The sequence below is a fragment of the Urocitellus parryii genome, chromosome 3 (genome assembly GCF_045843805.1).
Source record: "Urocitellus parryii isolate mUroPar1 chromosome 3, mUroPar1.hap1, whole genome shotgun sequence".
Classification (NCBI taxonomy): domain Eukaryota; kingdom Metazoa; phylum Chordata; class Mammalia; order Rodentia; family Sciuridae; genus Urocitellus; species Urocitellus parryii.
In genome coordinates this window covers 77,202,855-77,220,290 of record NC_135533.1, presented here as the reverse complement: position 1 = coordinate 77,220,290, position 17,436 = coordinate 77,202,855, and the positions used below count along the sequence as shown (strand labels likewise).

Here is a 17,436-nt window from a genome sequence, read left to right as displayed (position 1 = left end):
AACACGCTTGAAATGCATGGCTTACAGAAAACTCACGTGGTCAGGAAATGTTTTTTTTTTTTTAAACTAAATTAACAGTCCCCACACCTTTTTCAAAGAATACGACAAAGAAATAGCTATCTATGCATTTAAGGAAACATGTGCCTTATAGTTAACAATCCAAATCTCATGAATTATAGGGTAAAAATGATTTTTTCAGAGTTTTTAGAATAAAGCAGATAAAACTTTTAGAGTGCAGGTTTTTTCTCCATCTAGAAATAAACACTCAAAGTCCCTAATCAACCCATTAAATTGTTAGAAAATTGCATTTCTTGAACTTGTAAAGGGGATCACTTTAATCTTCTAACAGAAGATTGTCTAGGACAAGATACGAAGATTTCTTATTATGATTACAGTTCAGAAGCTAAAAATAGCCATCCGAGAAAATTGAGATCAAGCAGCTTCCTGACACACATCTGACCTAATTCAAAAATGGGATTTCTATCAGTTCTTGCTGAAGACTCAGTGTGGCAAAGCTTCAGCTAAGAATCAGAGACCACACAGAGGACTCATAACCCTACAGGAAATTTACATTTAAAACATTCAGGCTTGCAAAAGATTAGAAATTATCTACAATGTCTGCCAAAGAAGGTCTGTTCTGTTAATTTCAGAAAATTCACACAATGAAACATTATATAGCTGTGAAAAAGATGAAGGCAAAAAGTACTTACGTATACAGAACAAACTCTGAGTAGTACATCAAGAGGAAAAAAAGCAAGTAACATAAGCTATACCATGTTTATATTTACTGCACATACCCACACAGACACACATAGCACAACATTCTGGAAGGCTGCACAAGAGAGAAGAAATAGTGATTATTTCTGAGGAAAGGAAAGAAAAAGAAAAACAGAAAAAAAAAGCGGGAGAGAGAGAGACTTTTCACTTCTTGGCCCTCCTGTTTTTGAATTTTGTATCTGTACACTGAAGGCATATTTTAAAGACATATCTAATCATGCCAGGAAAAGAATAATCCTTGTGTTTCAAAATATCAAGCTGTGTTAAAAGTCCTTCAGATCTAATGGTATGTCCAGGGGGGAATCCGAGCAACAAGGCCTATCACATCATTTCTTTCTCTCCCTGAAAACAGTGAATACTTTCTTTCTGAAATGAGGTAAAGCATGCTTAAAATGTATGGGTGCAGAAAAATCACACAGAGGCTCCACATAACAAAGGTTTGGAGAAGTGTCTTCTCTAACTATGGGATTAAAGTCAACTTCCCATGGTAGTCCAAGAGGTGTTTTAGTGGCAAAAGCCATTTCCCCTCCATCTTAATCTCCATCTGCCTCTTTACAAAAACTTCCCCAAACACTCTGGAGGGAGGGATAAGGAGGGGGTGGAGGGGAGAGATGCTTGTGATGGAAAGGCAGCTCCAAAGCCAGGCTCCAACATATCCCCATCCTTCATCTCTAAATTCCTCTACTCAAAAATTCTGAGGTAGCCACTATATTGCCCCCATATTGAGGAGAAAACAAATCCCAACTTGATGTATCTTTATTGATAGTATTACAATCTTAAAAACAGAATATAACTTTAGCAGTGAAGATTTTGAAACAGACTGCCTGAATCCAGGGTTTAAAGATAGCAATTTATATTATTAACATAATAAATAAGTTATATTAAAATAATACAAATCTTCTTAAAGTTTAATTAATAATATAAAAATATCTATAGAAATAATTGTCATCAATTTACTTGGAAAATTTCTTAAAAACATAATTTGGAAAGAAATGATAGAGTAATTTATATAATGTGATTTATCAAGAGAGAGACTGAATTTAGGAGCCCTCAGCAACATGGTAAATGATGGACTCTGTGTGTGTGAATGTGGCTGTGCACACAAAGGGGAGTTATAAAAGCTCATACAAACCTGAAGAAAATACCAACTTTCCTTTTCTTTGATTCCACATTCATGAAGTAACAGCCCTGTATGAGATCCAGATCCAACCTGCAGTAATATGTGGAAGTAGAGGCCTGAATTGGTCATGGGCAATACAAGTTATTACTGGACACACACATGGTAGGGATATTCCCATTTCTACATATTGAATTGTGCACAGTGAGAAGATCAAGACTTAAACACAAATCCATGTGCACAATGGTTATGGCCATGCCTCCACTGTAACTAGGAAAGTCAAGCCGACTTCCTGATCTGAGCATGGATAGGTTCCTTACAAGTCCTGAGCACCAGGCTGTCACCGACAAACAGATCCACTGTGACTTCACTCACCAAACTCAATTTCAGGTCACATACATGCCTAGAACAATGGAAACACAGTAAGAGATGCTGTCAATCCATGAAGAGTTTCTGGGCCATCGTGTATTCTCCTCGAAAGAAAGATCCATCACAGTTGTTTTCAAATCCTTTCAGAGCCCAATATAAAACTTAATCCTATGTAAAAGAGGTTCGAAGAGTTGAAACAGGTGTGGAGGAACCTGGAAACCATTTCTGATCATTCCCCTCGAAACCCTCCTCCCTCCACATGGCAGAAATTGAAGGAGGTCAATGGGATACTCTGAAAATCTCTGCTCTCTCTGGGTACTTAGCCAACAATATGGTGCATCAGAAAGATCAGGAACACTGGTTAAAGCCCACAGGGCTGGATTCCACCTGGGTCTGATTCAGAAGGCCAAGAATGCGCCTTTCTACAGGTTCCCAGGTGATGCTGCTCCCGCTGGTCCTCTGCCCTGTCATCTCTCCTCCTATGTGTTTAACATCACAAACAAGAACAATCTACATTTTATTCCTTTGTAACTAATTTGAAAGATACATTTATTACAAAAACATCCTAAAATATCTAGACTTTGAAGTCATTACATTTGAGGGTATTTTTTTTTTCTTTTCAACCAAGCCAGTTTTAAATTCTGATGATTTTGTTTCATTAACTCAAGGCAATCTCACCAAGGGCATGAAAAGGCTCTGATAAAATGCCATCACAGCAAATGTTTCTAAAAGTTCTTTAGGTTCTGTTTGCTTACAGAACAATAAATGTTCCCTGTTTGGAAATAGTCCCCAAATGTTCCCTCTTGTTTAAACTGCAAGAATTTCTTAACATACGCGGCACACATATTGTAATCTATGAGTGAATGGAGGCCTTTCTCTTCTCAGGGAGGATGGCAGGATGCTATTTTGGGGAACAGTGAGGCTACCTTTACCATTTTTTTCCCCTAAGTCGCAAAATACTGCAATAAAGTATTGCTCAACTCAGACTGAAACAATTTTCCCATCTGTCAAAATATTTTAAATAGTATCAAGCTGGTATTACTTTGTCAAAACATTTCATCAGAGACAGTATCTAAATTTAAACAAGCAGTTCCTCGAACTATGTAAGTAAGGTGAATAAACCGTCACTGACAAAGTGTATTTTTTGGAAAATGTGCAAGGTCTCATTACAGAGACCTTGAAGGAAATGGGTGTTAAGTCAAGGATAAGTGTGCACGGGGTAAAGGAAACTAAATACCACATAAAAGGCTTAACATTTCATTGTCCTTGACATGACATATTTCAGTTCTTCCCAAAGCCATAAAGCAAGCCCGGCTTTACAATAATTCTGGTCAAAGTCTCAGTAAACTTATAATTATGCAATGAAATGTGAGTGGTATAGATTTGATATACCAAGTACATGCAAGAGCCTGGGATTTGGACTTGACACTCATTCTCTTCTCATCAGGCATGGGACTTGGGCAGTTTCCTGGAGTTTCTGGACCTCAGTTTCTGTCTATACACACAGGTGCTGCCTGCCTTAGAAAGTGGACCTGAAGACAGGGCATTATAAAGGTATTCAATGGATCTTATTTCTTGCCTCTGTATTAATCCATGAAAACTCATAGTAATCTCCAGAATTTTAGTTTAATACAGCATAAATAAGAGGGGAAATAATGGCTAGCAACCTTCATACCTACAATATTTGTAACTTAAATCTTGTCTTTATATATTCTATAATTCTGTTTGTTATGTCTGGCATATGAAAAGGATTAGCAGAACATTTTCTTCAGGGCAGTCATATCTAACATTTGTTTTTCTCTACCAATAATCTAGAAAAGATGTGAATATTTTCTATTATCTTTAAGATACTTAAAATCCAGTAGCACATGATAAATTCAGGTTAAATATCACTTTAGGAGGGAGTATGGTATATGTAGAACAAGCAATGATTAGCTATAAACTCTCCAAAGCTTGAATAATAACAGATCTGAGTTCAAGTTTAACTTATCTCATGGGAAAAGTTCTCTGCTTGCTCATGATTAAGCAAACCACACAACTATGACAGAAACAAGGTTAAAATCATGACTCTTTTTTCCTCTTTAATATTTAAAAATATTCTATGTAGGCTTGATTTTCTAAACTTCACACTCTAATTAATCTAGTTCAGAAAGATTGCTAGAAGGCAATTCATTGGATGAACAGGTCTTTAATAATTAATATTAATGACACTGATAAAATGTCTAGTTGGGCATCTAAACATAAAACTAAAGTGCTTAAAATTATACTTAAAGAGCTTGTGTTTTATATTTGTAATATTTTCATGATATATGACAATCTAAATTGTCATAATATGCATAACAATATAAATATGTGAAATATATAAATATGTAAATATTTATATTTGTAGGTCTCAGAAATATTTTTTTCTTCTGCCTTTTGAAAGCTTAAAGTATTTTTATTATCTCCAAATTACCAGGCCCCTACCTAGAGATCAGAAAGTTTGTTTCTTTGTACCCACCATGATGGCAGGACAGATCTTTGAGTGGTTTAAATGGTTATCAATTACTACAGCTCTCAGTTGACTAGGAAGAGAAACCTGCTGATAAAAGGGGAGTTGTAATTTATTTAGTTTGGTGTTTGGATACATTTCTTTGGACGTATATGAGCTGGGAGAAAGAGAAAAGGTGAAAAGACTAGCAAATTGGAATATGGTTTTCTGACTTTGGTAAAAGCCAATTTATCCAAAACGTGTTTTTATTTTTGTTATTTCTCAGGATTAGTTGAGAAGGTACAAGAAACTAAAACATTTTAATTTTCTCTTACTCAACTCTGAAACCATCCATCCATTTTCTTATTCAACAGCTATCTATTGAGCTTCTGCTACGTGTGAGGCACTGGCCAAGAAGATCTGTACACATTGGGTGGGGTTGGATGGAGATTTTTGCTACTGTGGCATTAACAGTCAAGGGTGGAGATGGAAGAGCATGGACAATATACAAGTAAAAACAAATGCACAGACAACATTAGAATTATAAAAAGGGGGATTCAAAGGGAAAAGAATCCAGGAGAAGAGAATAACCAGGAGAGAAAGGGGACTCCAGATGGAGCTGGCTGCGAAAGGTCTCCTGCCTGGAGGGATGAGAATGTGAGCAGAAGCCAACTTCATAGCCCACCAGAAAGTATCACTTAGAAATCCCAGCTGACACTTGACTCTGTTCAATAAAATGAGAACTCCATCAACTGCCCTGTTAAGAAGGATTCCCTAGTGGGCAAGTAAGCAAGAAGGGGTCTAGGACATGCTTGATGCTGATGCCTCTTCCATTCAGGGTCTCTGTCCTTCCATCCCACTTGAGAATTATCTTAGAGAAACACAAGACTTATTCTTAGATACATAAAAATAGCTTCCCCATCCTATCCTCATTGAAACTGAAGTATGCACCTTGAAATCTTGATTTGATACAGACGGTATGGAATGTGTCATATTCTATGCTCTCATGGTAGACAATCTAATTTCTAGGATTCATGGATTTCTAAGATTTCCTTCTTAGTCACACAGAAGCTACTTCTGTTCAGCTTTTATGCAGTGTTTGCACGGCAATGCCTTATTTATGCTCCCGGGTCCCCTGCCTCAAGCTCCTCACAACATAGCCCGCAATATCTTACCCACATCAGATGCCCATTTAAGGTTTGATAAAGAATAACACTATTAGCACCTATGGAATAAATTAATATAAATTAATATTTCCAGGCATTGTGTTAGGAGCTGTTAATATTGCTTAAGATTGTGAGTTTGGGGATCAAGTAGTCTAAATTTAAAACCTGCCTCTGTAATGAGATGTCTAACTTAAAACCTGCCTCTGTAATGACTAGCTCTGGACCTTTCGGGAAGTAACACACAATCATTATTTCTCTGCATTCCCAACCGTAAAATCCAGATGATAATTTCTAACTTAGAACCTGATCAAGAACATTAATTGACAGAGTATATTAGCACTGTACCTGGTATCGTAAATGCAAACTGTTAAAGCTCTTACACAATCCCATAATAGTACCACATAACATGAGGGCACCTAGGCATGGAGATTCAAATCTGATCCCCTAATTGTTAATGATGGGAAGAACCTGGATCAACCAAATTCCATGGGACTCGGTATCAGTCAGGGTCTAGATTAAGCAGTTAGAACAATGAAGTCAGATGATAAATATACAGTAGTTTAAACAGAGACATTTATTTCTTTCTTGTACGACGTTTCAAGTTGGTGGGGCCTTCAGCCACCAAGGTTCTTTTCCCCTTGCTTCCCTGACAGATTCTAGATCACCATTGTCAACACATGGTTAAAAGTGGACCCAAACCATCTGAGGTTCCAGCAAGTAGGAGAGAGAAGGAACACAGACAGCCACTGACATCTCAAAGCCCAATAGAGGCACATTGGCTCACATTCTATTTCTTAAGAACCGAGTCACGCCTATCTGGAGGTGGTAGTGCCTAGCTGGTGGACCATGTGCTCAGAGACAACTCTATTTCCATGGAACAATGAGGAGTGAATGTTGGTAGACAGCGAACATGTCATGGATGTCAACACCTATGTTTCTCAATGTAAAAAGTTTAAGGTCTCATTCTATTGCTACCCTTTTGCCATCTCTAAAAACTTAGCTCCTTATTCTAGGTTATATTGCCATATTACAATGGAAATCAAGTTACTACACACTCAATAGTTGCATTAACCAGTGTTCTAGCCTTTCTGTGAAAAACTACCAGTCTTCTAAAGGCAACTTTATGCTACTGCATCCAGTGAAAATCTATGCTTTTAGAAAAAAAATCATTTATGAAAGAACAACTGATAAAACTGCACAATATTATATATGTGGGAAAATGAAACCAAGAAGAAAAAGTTACTTAACTGAAGTTTTAACTATTGTTAACTAGTAACTTAACCAGATGTAGAACTCTGAAAAAGAAGAGCATAAAATGAATATTTGCTGATTACCTTCCAGCATTCCAAGTGCATTAATTTATTCATGCAAATAATAACTGGCAGTTGTTAAACCTCAAATACTGTACTAGACACCAAACACTGCCTATGCCTCCTAAAAAGTTAGTTTCTAGCTTTACATAATAATTTAATTTTACCTTTGATATCACCTTACAGAGTAGACATTATAGGTGAAGAAACTGGGACTCATAAAGGCAAAATCAATTCTTCTTTGTCTTCTAAAAGGCTAGGTTCAGACTTTACTTAAGTTTTTCATGTGCTGGGAGTGTAGCTCAGTGACACAGCACTTGCCTTGCATGCTTGAGGCCCTGGATTCAATTCCAAATACCACAAAAAAAAATAATAATAATTTTACTTCACCTAACAAAGTAGATATTATATGAGAAAACCAACTCTGGAAAGTAAAGTCAGTTTGCAAATGTCACTCAAATAGTTAATGATTATGTGAAAACTTAGGTCCTCCTGACTCTGAGACCAATGTCTTTTCTATGATACTTCAAGCCCCAGATCCAACCATACCTTGCACATTTACAATGCCTTAATCAAAAAGCAATATATGACACAACCAATATCACCATCTGAATTCTTTCACATTTTCTAGCTAAAACTATACATAAAAACTACATATGCCAAGTCAGTCCCCATTGGAACCATGCATGATTAGAGAACTATGCATATGGGCACAAATCACAAGTGGCAATTACATGCATAAAATCAGTATCCCTAACCCAAGAGTGCAGGCCAACAAGCAGACTGGGAGTATTATTAATCCTGTACATTTTCTACTTAATTGCTGTACCATTTTGGCTCTTAAATTTAAACTCTTAAATTTCCATTCATGAAAATCAGACTGATGATGAGACCTCTGCTCTTAACACCTAATATTTTATATTTTAGAAAACTGCACATATGATTTCAACAGCAATAGTCTCTGAACATTTAAATGAATTAATTACTTTGTCAAATGCATATGTACAAAAAATGACTAAGCTCAAAGATTTTTATGAGATCATTTTCTTACATATTGAATTTGGTGATGGTTGAGAGGAAATAGGAAAACCGAGACGTGTTAAGTCTTTATCATCAGGAACACCTAATTAACAAGAACTTTCCATTGTGTCATTCACTCACACCATTAGTGTCTGGTGGGGAAAAGGGAGAAGAAGGTGGCACCTCTCGTTTGAGGACAGACTTATTCTGATTTCACGGTCTCTATAGAGTAAGTGAGTAAGTCACAAAAACAGATATTATTTTGTTCTATAAACAAATTTATTGTTGTATGTTTTTATATATGTAAATTCATACATTCAAATACAGTAGGAGTCAAAGTGTTGTCTTCATTTCTGCATTTAAATACCTAGATAGTAATATAAAAGAAAGTATTAAGCTATTTACTATCCCAGTGTGATACTAAATGAAACCTAAATAAGTCTCTGGAATAAAACTGAGGATTAAATCACTTTATGCAAGAATAAACATATATGTACTATGTCTAGATTGCTTTCTGCTATAATTACTTTCAACATAAGCTTTAAAACCAAGAATACTTCATGTTTCATCATAAAATGCAACTCTGGCTATAATATTTAAATTAATTTGCTTTATATAAGAAAATACACATTGTTATCTTCAAATCACTGAAACAACAGCTCATGATGTTTAAAATGTAATTCTGATGCTTATATTGAAAAGCAGGAAAGTTCCAATTGAATGAATCAATTTGAAGGAATATTCTTTTTAGTAATTTCACACAAAATGTGTAGGATATGGTCATATTACCTATGCAATGAATATTTTATTTAGAAAACTACATTGCAGGAAAAAAAGTGTTTTCACTTACAGAATTAAAATATTGATATTTCTCAACTTCAGTTTTAAAGAGAAAAGTTAATTTAACTCTCCTTAATTTGACAGTAACTTTCTCAGCATGGGTCTTAAAGAATGGTATAAGCCATAACTATAATCCATGATATAAGAATAGGTATAAGCTATTAACTATAATTGATGATTTCAGGATTTTCAAATGCTGTTTCATAATCATTATTAAAAAAATGAAGTTTTTTTATCAATTACATATATAAAATCACTTCATCTTCCTTAAATATATACAGAATATTTCTTTTCTAAACCAAGACAAAGATCTGTCTAGTTTTAACATAAACTGTTTATGTGAAATAGTTTGCATTGCACAGAGCTCAATAACTTTATATTTATTAAGATATTTGTTTAGTTGGGTGTGGTGGCACACACCTGTAATCCCAGTGGCTCTGGAGACTGAGGCAGTAGAACTGCGAGTTGAGAAACAGCCTCAGCAATTAGTGAGGCCCTAAGCAACTCAGCAAGACCCTGTCTCTAAATAAAATATGGGGATAATAAAATGGGGATATGGCTCAGTAGATAAGCAACCTTTGATTCAATCCCCAGTACCAAAAAAAAAAAAAAGAAAGACATTTATTTATATTTACATTTACTTATATTTACTTAGGAAGATATGTCAAAGGTGAAAAACTAAGTTAATTGCTAAGGCTGGCAGTATAGATCAGTAGTAAAGCTTGTGCCTGCCATGCACAAGACCCTGGGTAGATTCCCCAGCCTTGCAAAAAATAAATAAAAATTTTCTTATAGTGTGAGTTAATTAATTTTGATAAAATAACTCCTCTATATTAACATATTGCTTTATAATCTGCTTAGTTCACGTAGTATTTTACAGAGAATATTGTGTTATTCAACATTTTTTAAGTGTCTTATACAACCTACTTTTAAAATGTCCTTCAGTTCATTGTTTCTTCATTAAGGTATTGTTAAAGCAAGAGAACTGATGTTTACTAAAGGAAGCCTTCCACAGTGTGTGAAACCAATTAAGATCAGATCTTACCCTAAACATTGCTCAGAAAAGTCAGCATATCTCTAAAGAGGTAGCTCTACCACGAAGAAGACCTGAATTTTAGGGTGGAGATATCTGAGTTCCTGGTAAAGTTACTTAGTGTCTCTTGAGACTTCAAGGGTTGCAAAGAGTAGAGATAGTAAAGAGTATCTTACCTGTCAGGTGTCTCTTGACAAGTCATCAAAATTTAACATCTGCTACTAAAATATGCCATTCACAGTTACCAAGAAGGAAAAAGTGTTCACTATGGTGGGGGTTTATTGGACCCTTTTCCTCTAGCAGCTGGGCTCTCCCTGGCTGAACACTGGAATGATGTATCCCCAGGATTTTCCTTTACTAAGAGACCAATTATACTTTTCATCCAAGCAGGAGTTGTCTCCTGCCTTCTTGAGCTGGTACCAATCCATTTTTCTCATTCTATCAAGTCACAGACTTTCTTTCTCTATCCTTTCAGGATGAACAAAACTCTTTTTTTTCCTTATTGTAAAAAATCAAATTATGTCACCTCATTTCAAGGAAAAGATCTGAAAACGGCAGCCAGACTAAAAACCGCACTGTATGCAAAGAGAATTAAACTTCTGGAAAACTCCCCTTGCCAGTAGAGTGTGGTATCATTAAACACAGAACAAAACTTGAAGCAGCAGTAGTAGGGGAAAAAAAATGTATCTTGAAATGTGATAAGGTCCATTATGTTGCTTGATGAGACTGCTTGCCTCTTCAATATATTACCCAAAGGCACTTACAAAACTGAGAGAATATATTACGTAGAAACTATCCAGAACTTTTCTAAATAGGTCAAATTTTGAAGCAAAGAGGGCTTCAAATCTTATGCAGTGTTACCAAAAAAAAAAAAAAAAAAATAGGAGCTGTACAGTCAAGGTGCTAATCACTTTTTAAAAATCTTACTCTTGCATAAACATTAAATGCACCACTTTAAAATGCAGAGCCACACACCTGAGGCTGCTCATTCACTGTCATCTTAATTCAGTTTCAGTAATTAACTGAATTTTAATTATACAAATATCTTTATTCATTGGGAAACCCTAGAAAAGTTGGGAACCAAAAAGGAGTCTGAAATCTAACTCATTATTTTGAGCCACACTCTTAACTGTAAATATAAAATGCTTTTCACTTACTGAGTTTTCATTTGTTTGTGTTATTGTAAAATTTTTATATAATGTTTTTAATAAAATTTCAGTTTTCTTATAGGCAAATCTATAATTACAGGTTTAGTATTTGTTTTTATAACTTTTCATATGGGATATTTAAAACAACTAGCAGTCATAGTATATGCCCAAGAGTGTTTAGGCAGCAACAAAATCACATGAACCTTGACTGAAGGACATAATCAATTCAAGTATAAATTAAAGGAAATGAATTGCTTTGAAAATAAAAATTTGTTTTGAGAAAATTATCTCAGATTAACAAATGTAAAAATTTCAGTCTTACATTTCTCATTTATGTTTATGAATTTTTGATAAATTGGATTAAAATAGAATTTATGAAAGTAATAATAATATTACCTGCTAGCATATATCTGCCCTGGTACCTTCTGATAAAAGAAGTCTAACATTGGATGACACTGTCTTCTATTTATAAACATATAGATGAATTCTGTTGAAAATTAGTTCTGCAGGGGTAAAAAACTTGAAGCCACGTTAAAGGAAGAAATAAGAAGGAAGAAAGAATATTTAGGCAATATCCACAGATAATGGATTAAAAACACATTATGAGTATTTCCTATTGCTTTTTGCTTATTTTTATTTTAAAATTCTCTGTCATGTTATTTGTATTCATATGCTTCTTCTGCTGATTTTCAAAACAAACATATATTTATTGTCACATTTTTGTGACAATAAATATATGTTTTGGAATTTTTATAAGACTTGGACATAAGCTTCAAAAGAGCTTAATTCACAGAAGTTCATACAAATGCAAGTTACTTTTATTTCTTACTTCATTATATTAAACAAACAAACTCCACCTGAAAACCAAAACCAAAGATCGAACCTATAGGTAGACCATGAAAAATAAAGTAGGAGATCCCCATCCTTCGACAGAAAAGCTCTAGTGATGATCTACCACTGATGAGGCCTGATGTTAAGCACTGAGTAGATGTGCATTTTCTGTCAATAAACCCTCCATTCTACCATGGTGCTTAAACCAGCATCATCTTCATCGTAGGCTCCTTCAGTCTCAGTTATAGGAAGTCCACTCTTTTCTTTTGGTGCCACAGCCCATGAAGGCATTGAGTTTATTTGTCCCCATTTCCTCTTGGCAATCCATTCTACAGAAAATCCATTCTAGAGATTTTAACAGGAGAGTTATGCTGACAATCTACCACCAACAGGGCCCTATGTTGAGCACTGAGCAGATGTGTCAGAATTTCTCAGCCTTGGCACTGTTGACATTTTGGGCCAAGTGATTGTTGTGTGAAGTTGTCCTGTACATTGGAAGATGTACAGCAGCATCCCAGGTCTTTCCCTACTCAGTGGCATACTTATACCTCAGTTGTGACTATCATAAATATCCACAGACATTGCCAAATGTGTCCTAGGGACAAAGCTACCTCCAGTTGAGAACAATTGCACCTGCTGTCCTTGACACTGGAAACTCACATATGAAGAATCTGAATGGATCAAGAATTTTACACTTGAAGGGAAATAAATTTAAACCAGCACAAATAGTATATTATTGTTTTCCTGAACACTATACAGTTTCATGAAAATAGAAATAAGTTATAAATATATTGTCACTTGCGAAAATAACATGGCTTGTACTCGTCTTCTCGCCTTCATTTAGTCAGTAGTAAAACTGATTGGTCAAGATGTCAACATGTGATATAATTCTAAAGAAATAGCATTTTGCCTACTTATTTTATATCTATGAACTCCATATGGCCAATTCCAATTCTCTGGTGTTTTTAATAATTTCTTAGCTCTTTGGCATTCAATATAGGTAATCAATCCTTCCTCCTGATTATGCTACCATCTTATGTCATCCTAAAAGTCACAACATTCTGGTTTCCTCTTTTCTCACTTATCTACCTCCCATACTAGATCCTTTACCTCTACCCGGCTTCTAAATTTTGGAATTCCCCATGGTTGAGTATGGAATTCCCCTTGGTGAGTTTTCTTCACGTCATACATCTCCCTACACAATCACATCCATGGCTTCACACACCACTTCCGTGCCATCAGCTGCCAAGTTGACATATTTCCTCAAACGTTTCAAAAGCATTTCATCTGAGGTGTCCAAGCCTGCTCTCCTTTCACTGTGCCAGTCTTCATAGGTACCATCTCCTGAGACCCTGCTGTTCACACTACAAGATCATAACTGACACTTTCTGCACTCTCACTTTCTCATACACTTCTTTATAAAGTCCTAGTAATTATGCAGAATTTCTCACTCTGTCCACTGAGTGGTCTTTATCCCTAAGGCCACTCTGCAGGTGAGATTACCATCATTTCTAGACTAGGCAATAGTTTTCTGACCTGTTTCCATGTTTCTATTCTTGTACCTCTTGAATCTATCTCCCATCTGCAACTAATTTTAAAATGTTCTTCAGATCCTGCAACTTCCTGCAAAAACCTTGAAATCACTTTTTATTGCACTTAAACCATTTGCAGCTCTCTAGCATGACCTACTAGGCCCTGAACAATCTGGACTCTGCTCAACACCTTCAGGTAAGCCTTTTTACATGTTTCCCCTTTTTACATGTTTCAACCATACTGGCAGGTACTCTTCCTCAAAGAGACCATTGCATTTTAAATTTTTTAAAATGCTTTACTAAAACATTGAATATCCAAGCCACAGTGACCAAAAAAAAAAATTTAAAAAGTTAAAGATCAAGCTGGAAAAGGAGGACTTGAAAATATGAGGATACTGACATTCAGTAACCCAGTAGATGACCAAGCCCATCAAAAATTACACTGGTGCACAGAGAAGTGGGCAGTAGCAAGCTAAATGGCACTTCTGAACCTGTCTGTAACCACAGACAGATCAGAAATTTCCAACCCTGACCCTTACTTTATGAGCTATGAACGATACAGTCTTATGAGATGAACATTAGAGAGAGGAAGAGGGGGAAAAAAGAAAAACAGTTTATAGTTGCCAGTATTAAAGGGCCTCTGCCTTGTCTAATGTCTAAGGAGCCAAGAACAATGACTCTTCCCACTTCATTCCCTCTTCTACCAGCAGCTCCAACTCCCTTTATCCCTTTCCTCCTCTGCAAAAAAGAAAACATATTTTCAAATCTTGTTCAGTGTTTTTATAGGTACAGAAAGCTTGGCTGAGTCTATCAAAATGACATAAGTACTGTAGACAATGAAGGGAAAACAAGGTAAAAATGAAAGACTGTAGATCATATCAGATTGCCTGATAAAAGACAAGTCAATCATTTTATATCTGTTTTGCATTTTCAGATCCAGATTCCAGACAGTGTTCCCTTTAGTAAAAGAAAGCATTTTAAAAACACCCTTGCTCTGTTGGAGGGGGAAACAATTCTCCAAAGTTGTGAAATTAACCTCTTCCTTCATTCACACGTTGAGTTCTATTTTTGCAGTTATATCAGTAATCTAAAAGAAAAAGCACCGAAAGTCAATTCCAGGTTTCTAAAATGTTTGACTGTGCATGTCCCAGTTCTCTTCAGCACCTCCCGGAAAATTCAGCCAATTTTTATTTCTGCAGTGCATCAGTGTTTATCATTTGTTTTACAACAGCACTATGTGTTCTTGAAAATTGACTTAGATGAATTTCACCCATCCTCTACAAAAACTCAAGAAAGACAAATGGCCTGAAAAACAAAATCTACCACTGAGGCATGGTTAATTTACTGAAAGAGCATTTCTTCCCCCCCCCCAGCTCAATATTTACTTCATTACAGTGGTAACTCCACCCCCACCACTCTGTATTTGTCAAGATTTATGACAAATTTCTAGCTTGTAATTAGGCATTATGAAAATTCACTGTGGGAAAACTGTTGCCAGACAAAAGCTTTCCCATACAATTTGCTTAAGGAATAGGGGTAACTTTCACCTTCTGAAAGACTGAGAGCAGAATCATGGATGCATTTTGATTGTACTCATTTAAATAAACCTATTTCTTTTAGACAAACACTCTAAGAAGCTGTTAAGTCAGACAGACTTGGAAGAAAACCCTGGCTCTCTCTTATTAGCTAGGTAACTAAAGGCACATTGCTCAAACTCTCTGTGCCTTGATTTCCCTATCTATAAATTGAAGATATTAACAATAAGTATCACACAAGGAAATTGGGATGATTAAACAAGAACACCACACAGTGCACTAACAGGCATGTGGAAGCCATTACCATTTGATTTATGATGCAGAGATGGCATGAACTAGAGAAGACCCTCACCTTTGCATTTATGGCCAGCCTCAGAATTTCCCCCATTCTCATTACTAATGAAAAAATGTTATCTGAGCAGCTTGCAGCCCTATAAGAAAGCCCAGGCAGCCTGGAGAGCTCCACTTCAGAGAGAAAAGGATAAGTGCTGGGATGGGGTGCAGCTTCCCATCAAAACCACCCACAACGGCCACAACACACCTCCTCACAGGATTATAGAGGCCCATGACTGAGCTCTTCCTGCAGATATGCTGTTCCTTGTTCTGAGTTGAGCCAAGGGTCTACTTCCTCTACTCCTCTCAAAGGGAGAAGGTGGACAAGGCAAGCTGTGACACTGTTCATTTTCAGAATTAATTCAGAGCTGGGGTGAAGGGCAAGAGTGGTGAGTTTTCCCAGGTCCAGGACAAAAATCACTCTCTATGGAGACTTTTTCCAGCTTTCCATTATCCAATAGTTAAGAGAAAAGCAATGGTGAGGAGACAACCAAGTGTTCTCAGGCACAAAGTTTGGCTACTTGCACAGATCTCAACACTAACATCACCCTGACTGGGGGGCCAAAAGCATCTGTTCCTAGGCATTTTTATAAGTCTTTACCTGCACTTCACCTCAGGAGGTCAGTATTCTTATCTTCAATTTCAGGTGAGAAAAACAAGGCATAAAAAGGTTAAGAAACTTCCTCAAGGACATTGAGACTGAGAATGTGACCTCAATCAGTCTGGCTTCAGATTTCATGATCTTAAATCCTATCATCTACTCCTGCTCTCACTGGAAAAACCAACCCTTAGAAACTTAGTCTTGCTTTCTGTGATTCATAATTCAATTTTCTGTAATAATATTTCTCTAAAACTTAAATTACCAAGCTGGTGTGATCCTTTAGGGGATTTTAGGCTGCTTTCATTTACTGTTCACTATGGGCACATTTCAAAATATTGCAATTCAATAAGAGTGAAGGGGGTACACAGCACAGAGGTGTGGAAGAAACAGTGTGGGCCTGAGCTCCTAACTGTGGGAGCTGTGGGAGGGCTGCATGGGGAGCTACTCATTCTATTTTCATTTGCTTGAAATTCTGTGTTATCAAAAATTTAAAAGTAATAAAAATTTCAACCATAAAGAAGAAGATAACTGAAGACCTTTAGCTGGTCAGGATCCAGAGGGACATTGCGGTTCCATAGACAGTGCCTCTGTTGACAACACTAAATTTCAAGAATTATGAGTACAGGAACTCATTGATCAAAAACAGAATTTACTAATTCCAGTAAAAATATTCTCAAAATATTTTCATCTTCCCTATCAGGAATAGTAAAGATATTAACAGAGTTGAATTCTTTGCTCACTCTAATTTTTGTTGTTGTTGTTGCTGCTGCTGCTGCTGTTGCTGCTGCTGCTGTTGCTGCTGCTGCTGGTTGGAAAAGCTTTTGTCTCCCTCCTCCTAGCAGGTCTATCTTTCCACAGCCCACAAATTACTAAACACTATTTGCAAAGTCAAACTTAAAACCATCCACCCCAATTTCCTTTTCATAGTTCTCTTAGAAACTTAAAAGAAAGAAACTCACCGGTTCTGTTGTGCATTCCCTCTTTACCAAAGTGTGCTGTGGTTTCAAAAACTAGCCCAGTCCTTCTGAACTTTTCTGTATCCGTTATAATATTAAAGAGCCACAAGGAAGGGAAGTGGTTAGTCAACTTGCTAATTTTATCAGTCCCTCCCACTGGTTAAATAGTACCTGATGCTACAGAAGCAAAATCAGTTTTCCAGCTCATTTCCTTGCTACGGCATGACTTTATGAAGACAGCATAACGAGGGGGCAGAGAGAGCAACTGTATCTGGCTTGTAGGCATGAGAGAGTTAATGAATGAACATCTTACTATTAATAAGAAGTCTAATAGACTACAGAAACCAGCCATGCAACAAAATGAGGAGGAGGAAGAGAGAGAACGCCTGTTGGCTCTA

At 36.3% G+C, this 17,436-nt stretch overlaps 1 protein-coding gene across 3 annotated transcripts in view; it reads right to left on the bottom strand.

Moving 5' to 3' along the window:
- Positions 1 to 17,119, bottom strand: part of Hdac9 (histone deacetylase 9) — a 662,331-nt gene extending 645,212 nt beyond the window's left edge. For all 3 annotated transcript variants that reach the window (XM_026407939.2, XM_026407971.2, XM_026408036.2), the window contains exon 1: positions 17,042 to 17,119. In XM_026407939.2, the coding sequence (XP_026263724.1) occupies positions 17,042 to 17,057 (16 nt within the window). In that variant the 5' untranslated portion in view covers positions 17,058 to 17,119. The remainder of the gene's footprint in view (positions 1 to 17,041) is intronic.
- Positions 17,120 to 17,436: the final 317 nt, after the last annotated feature.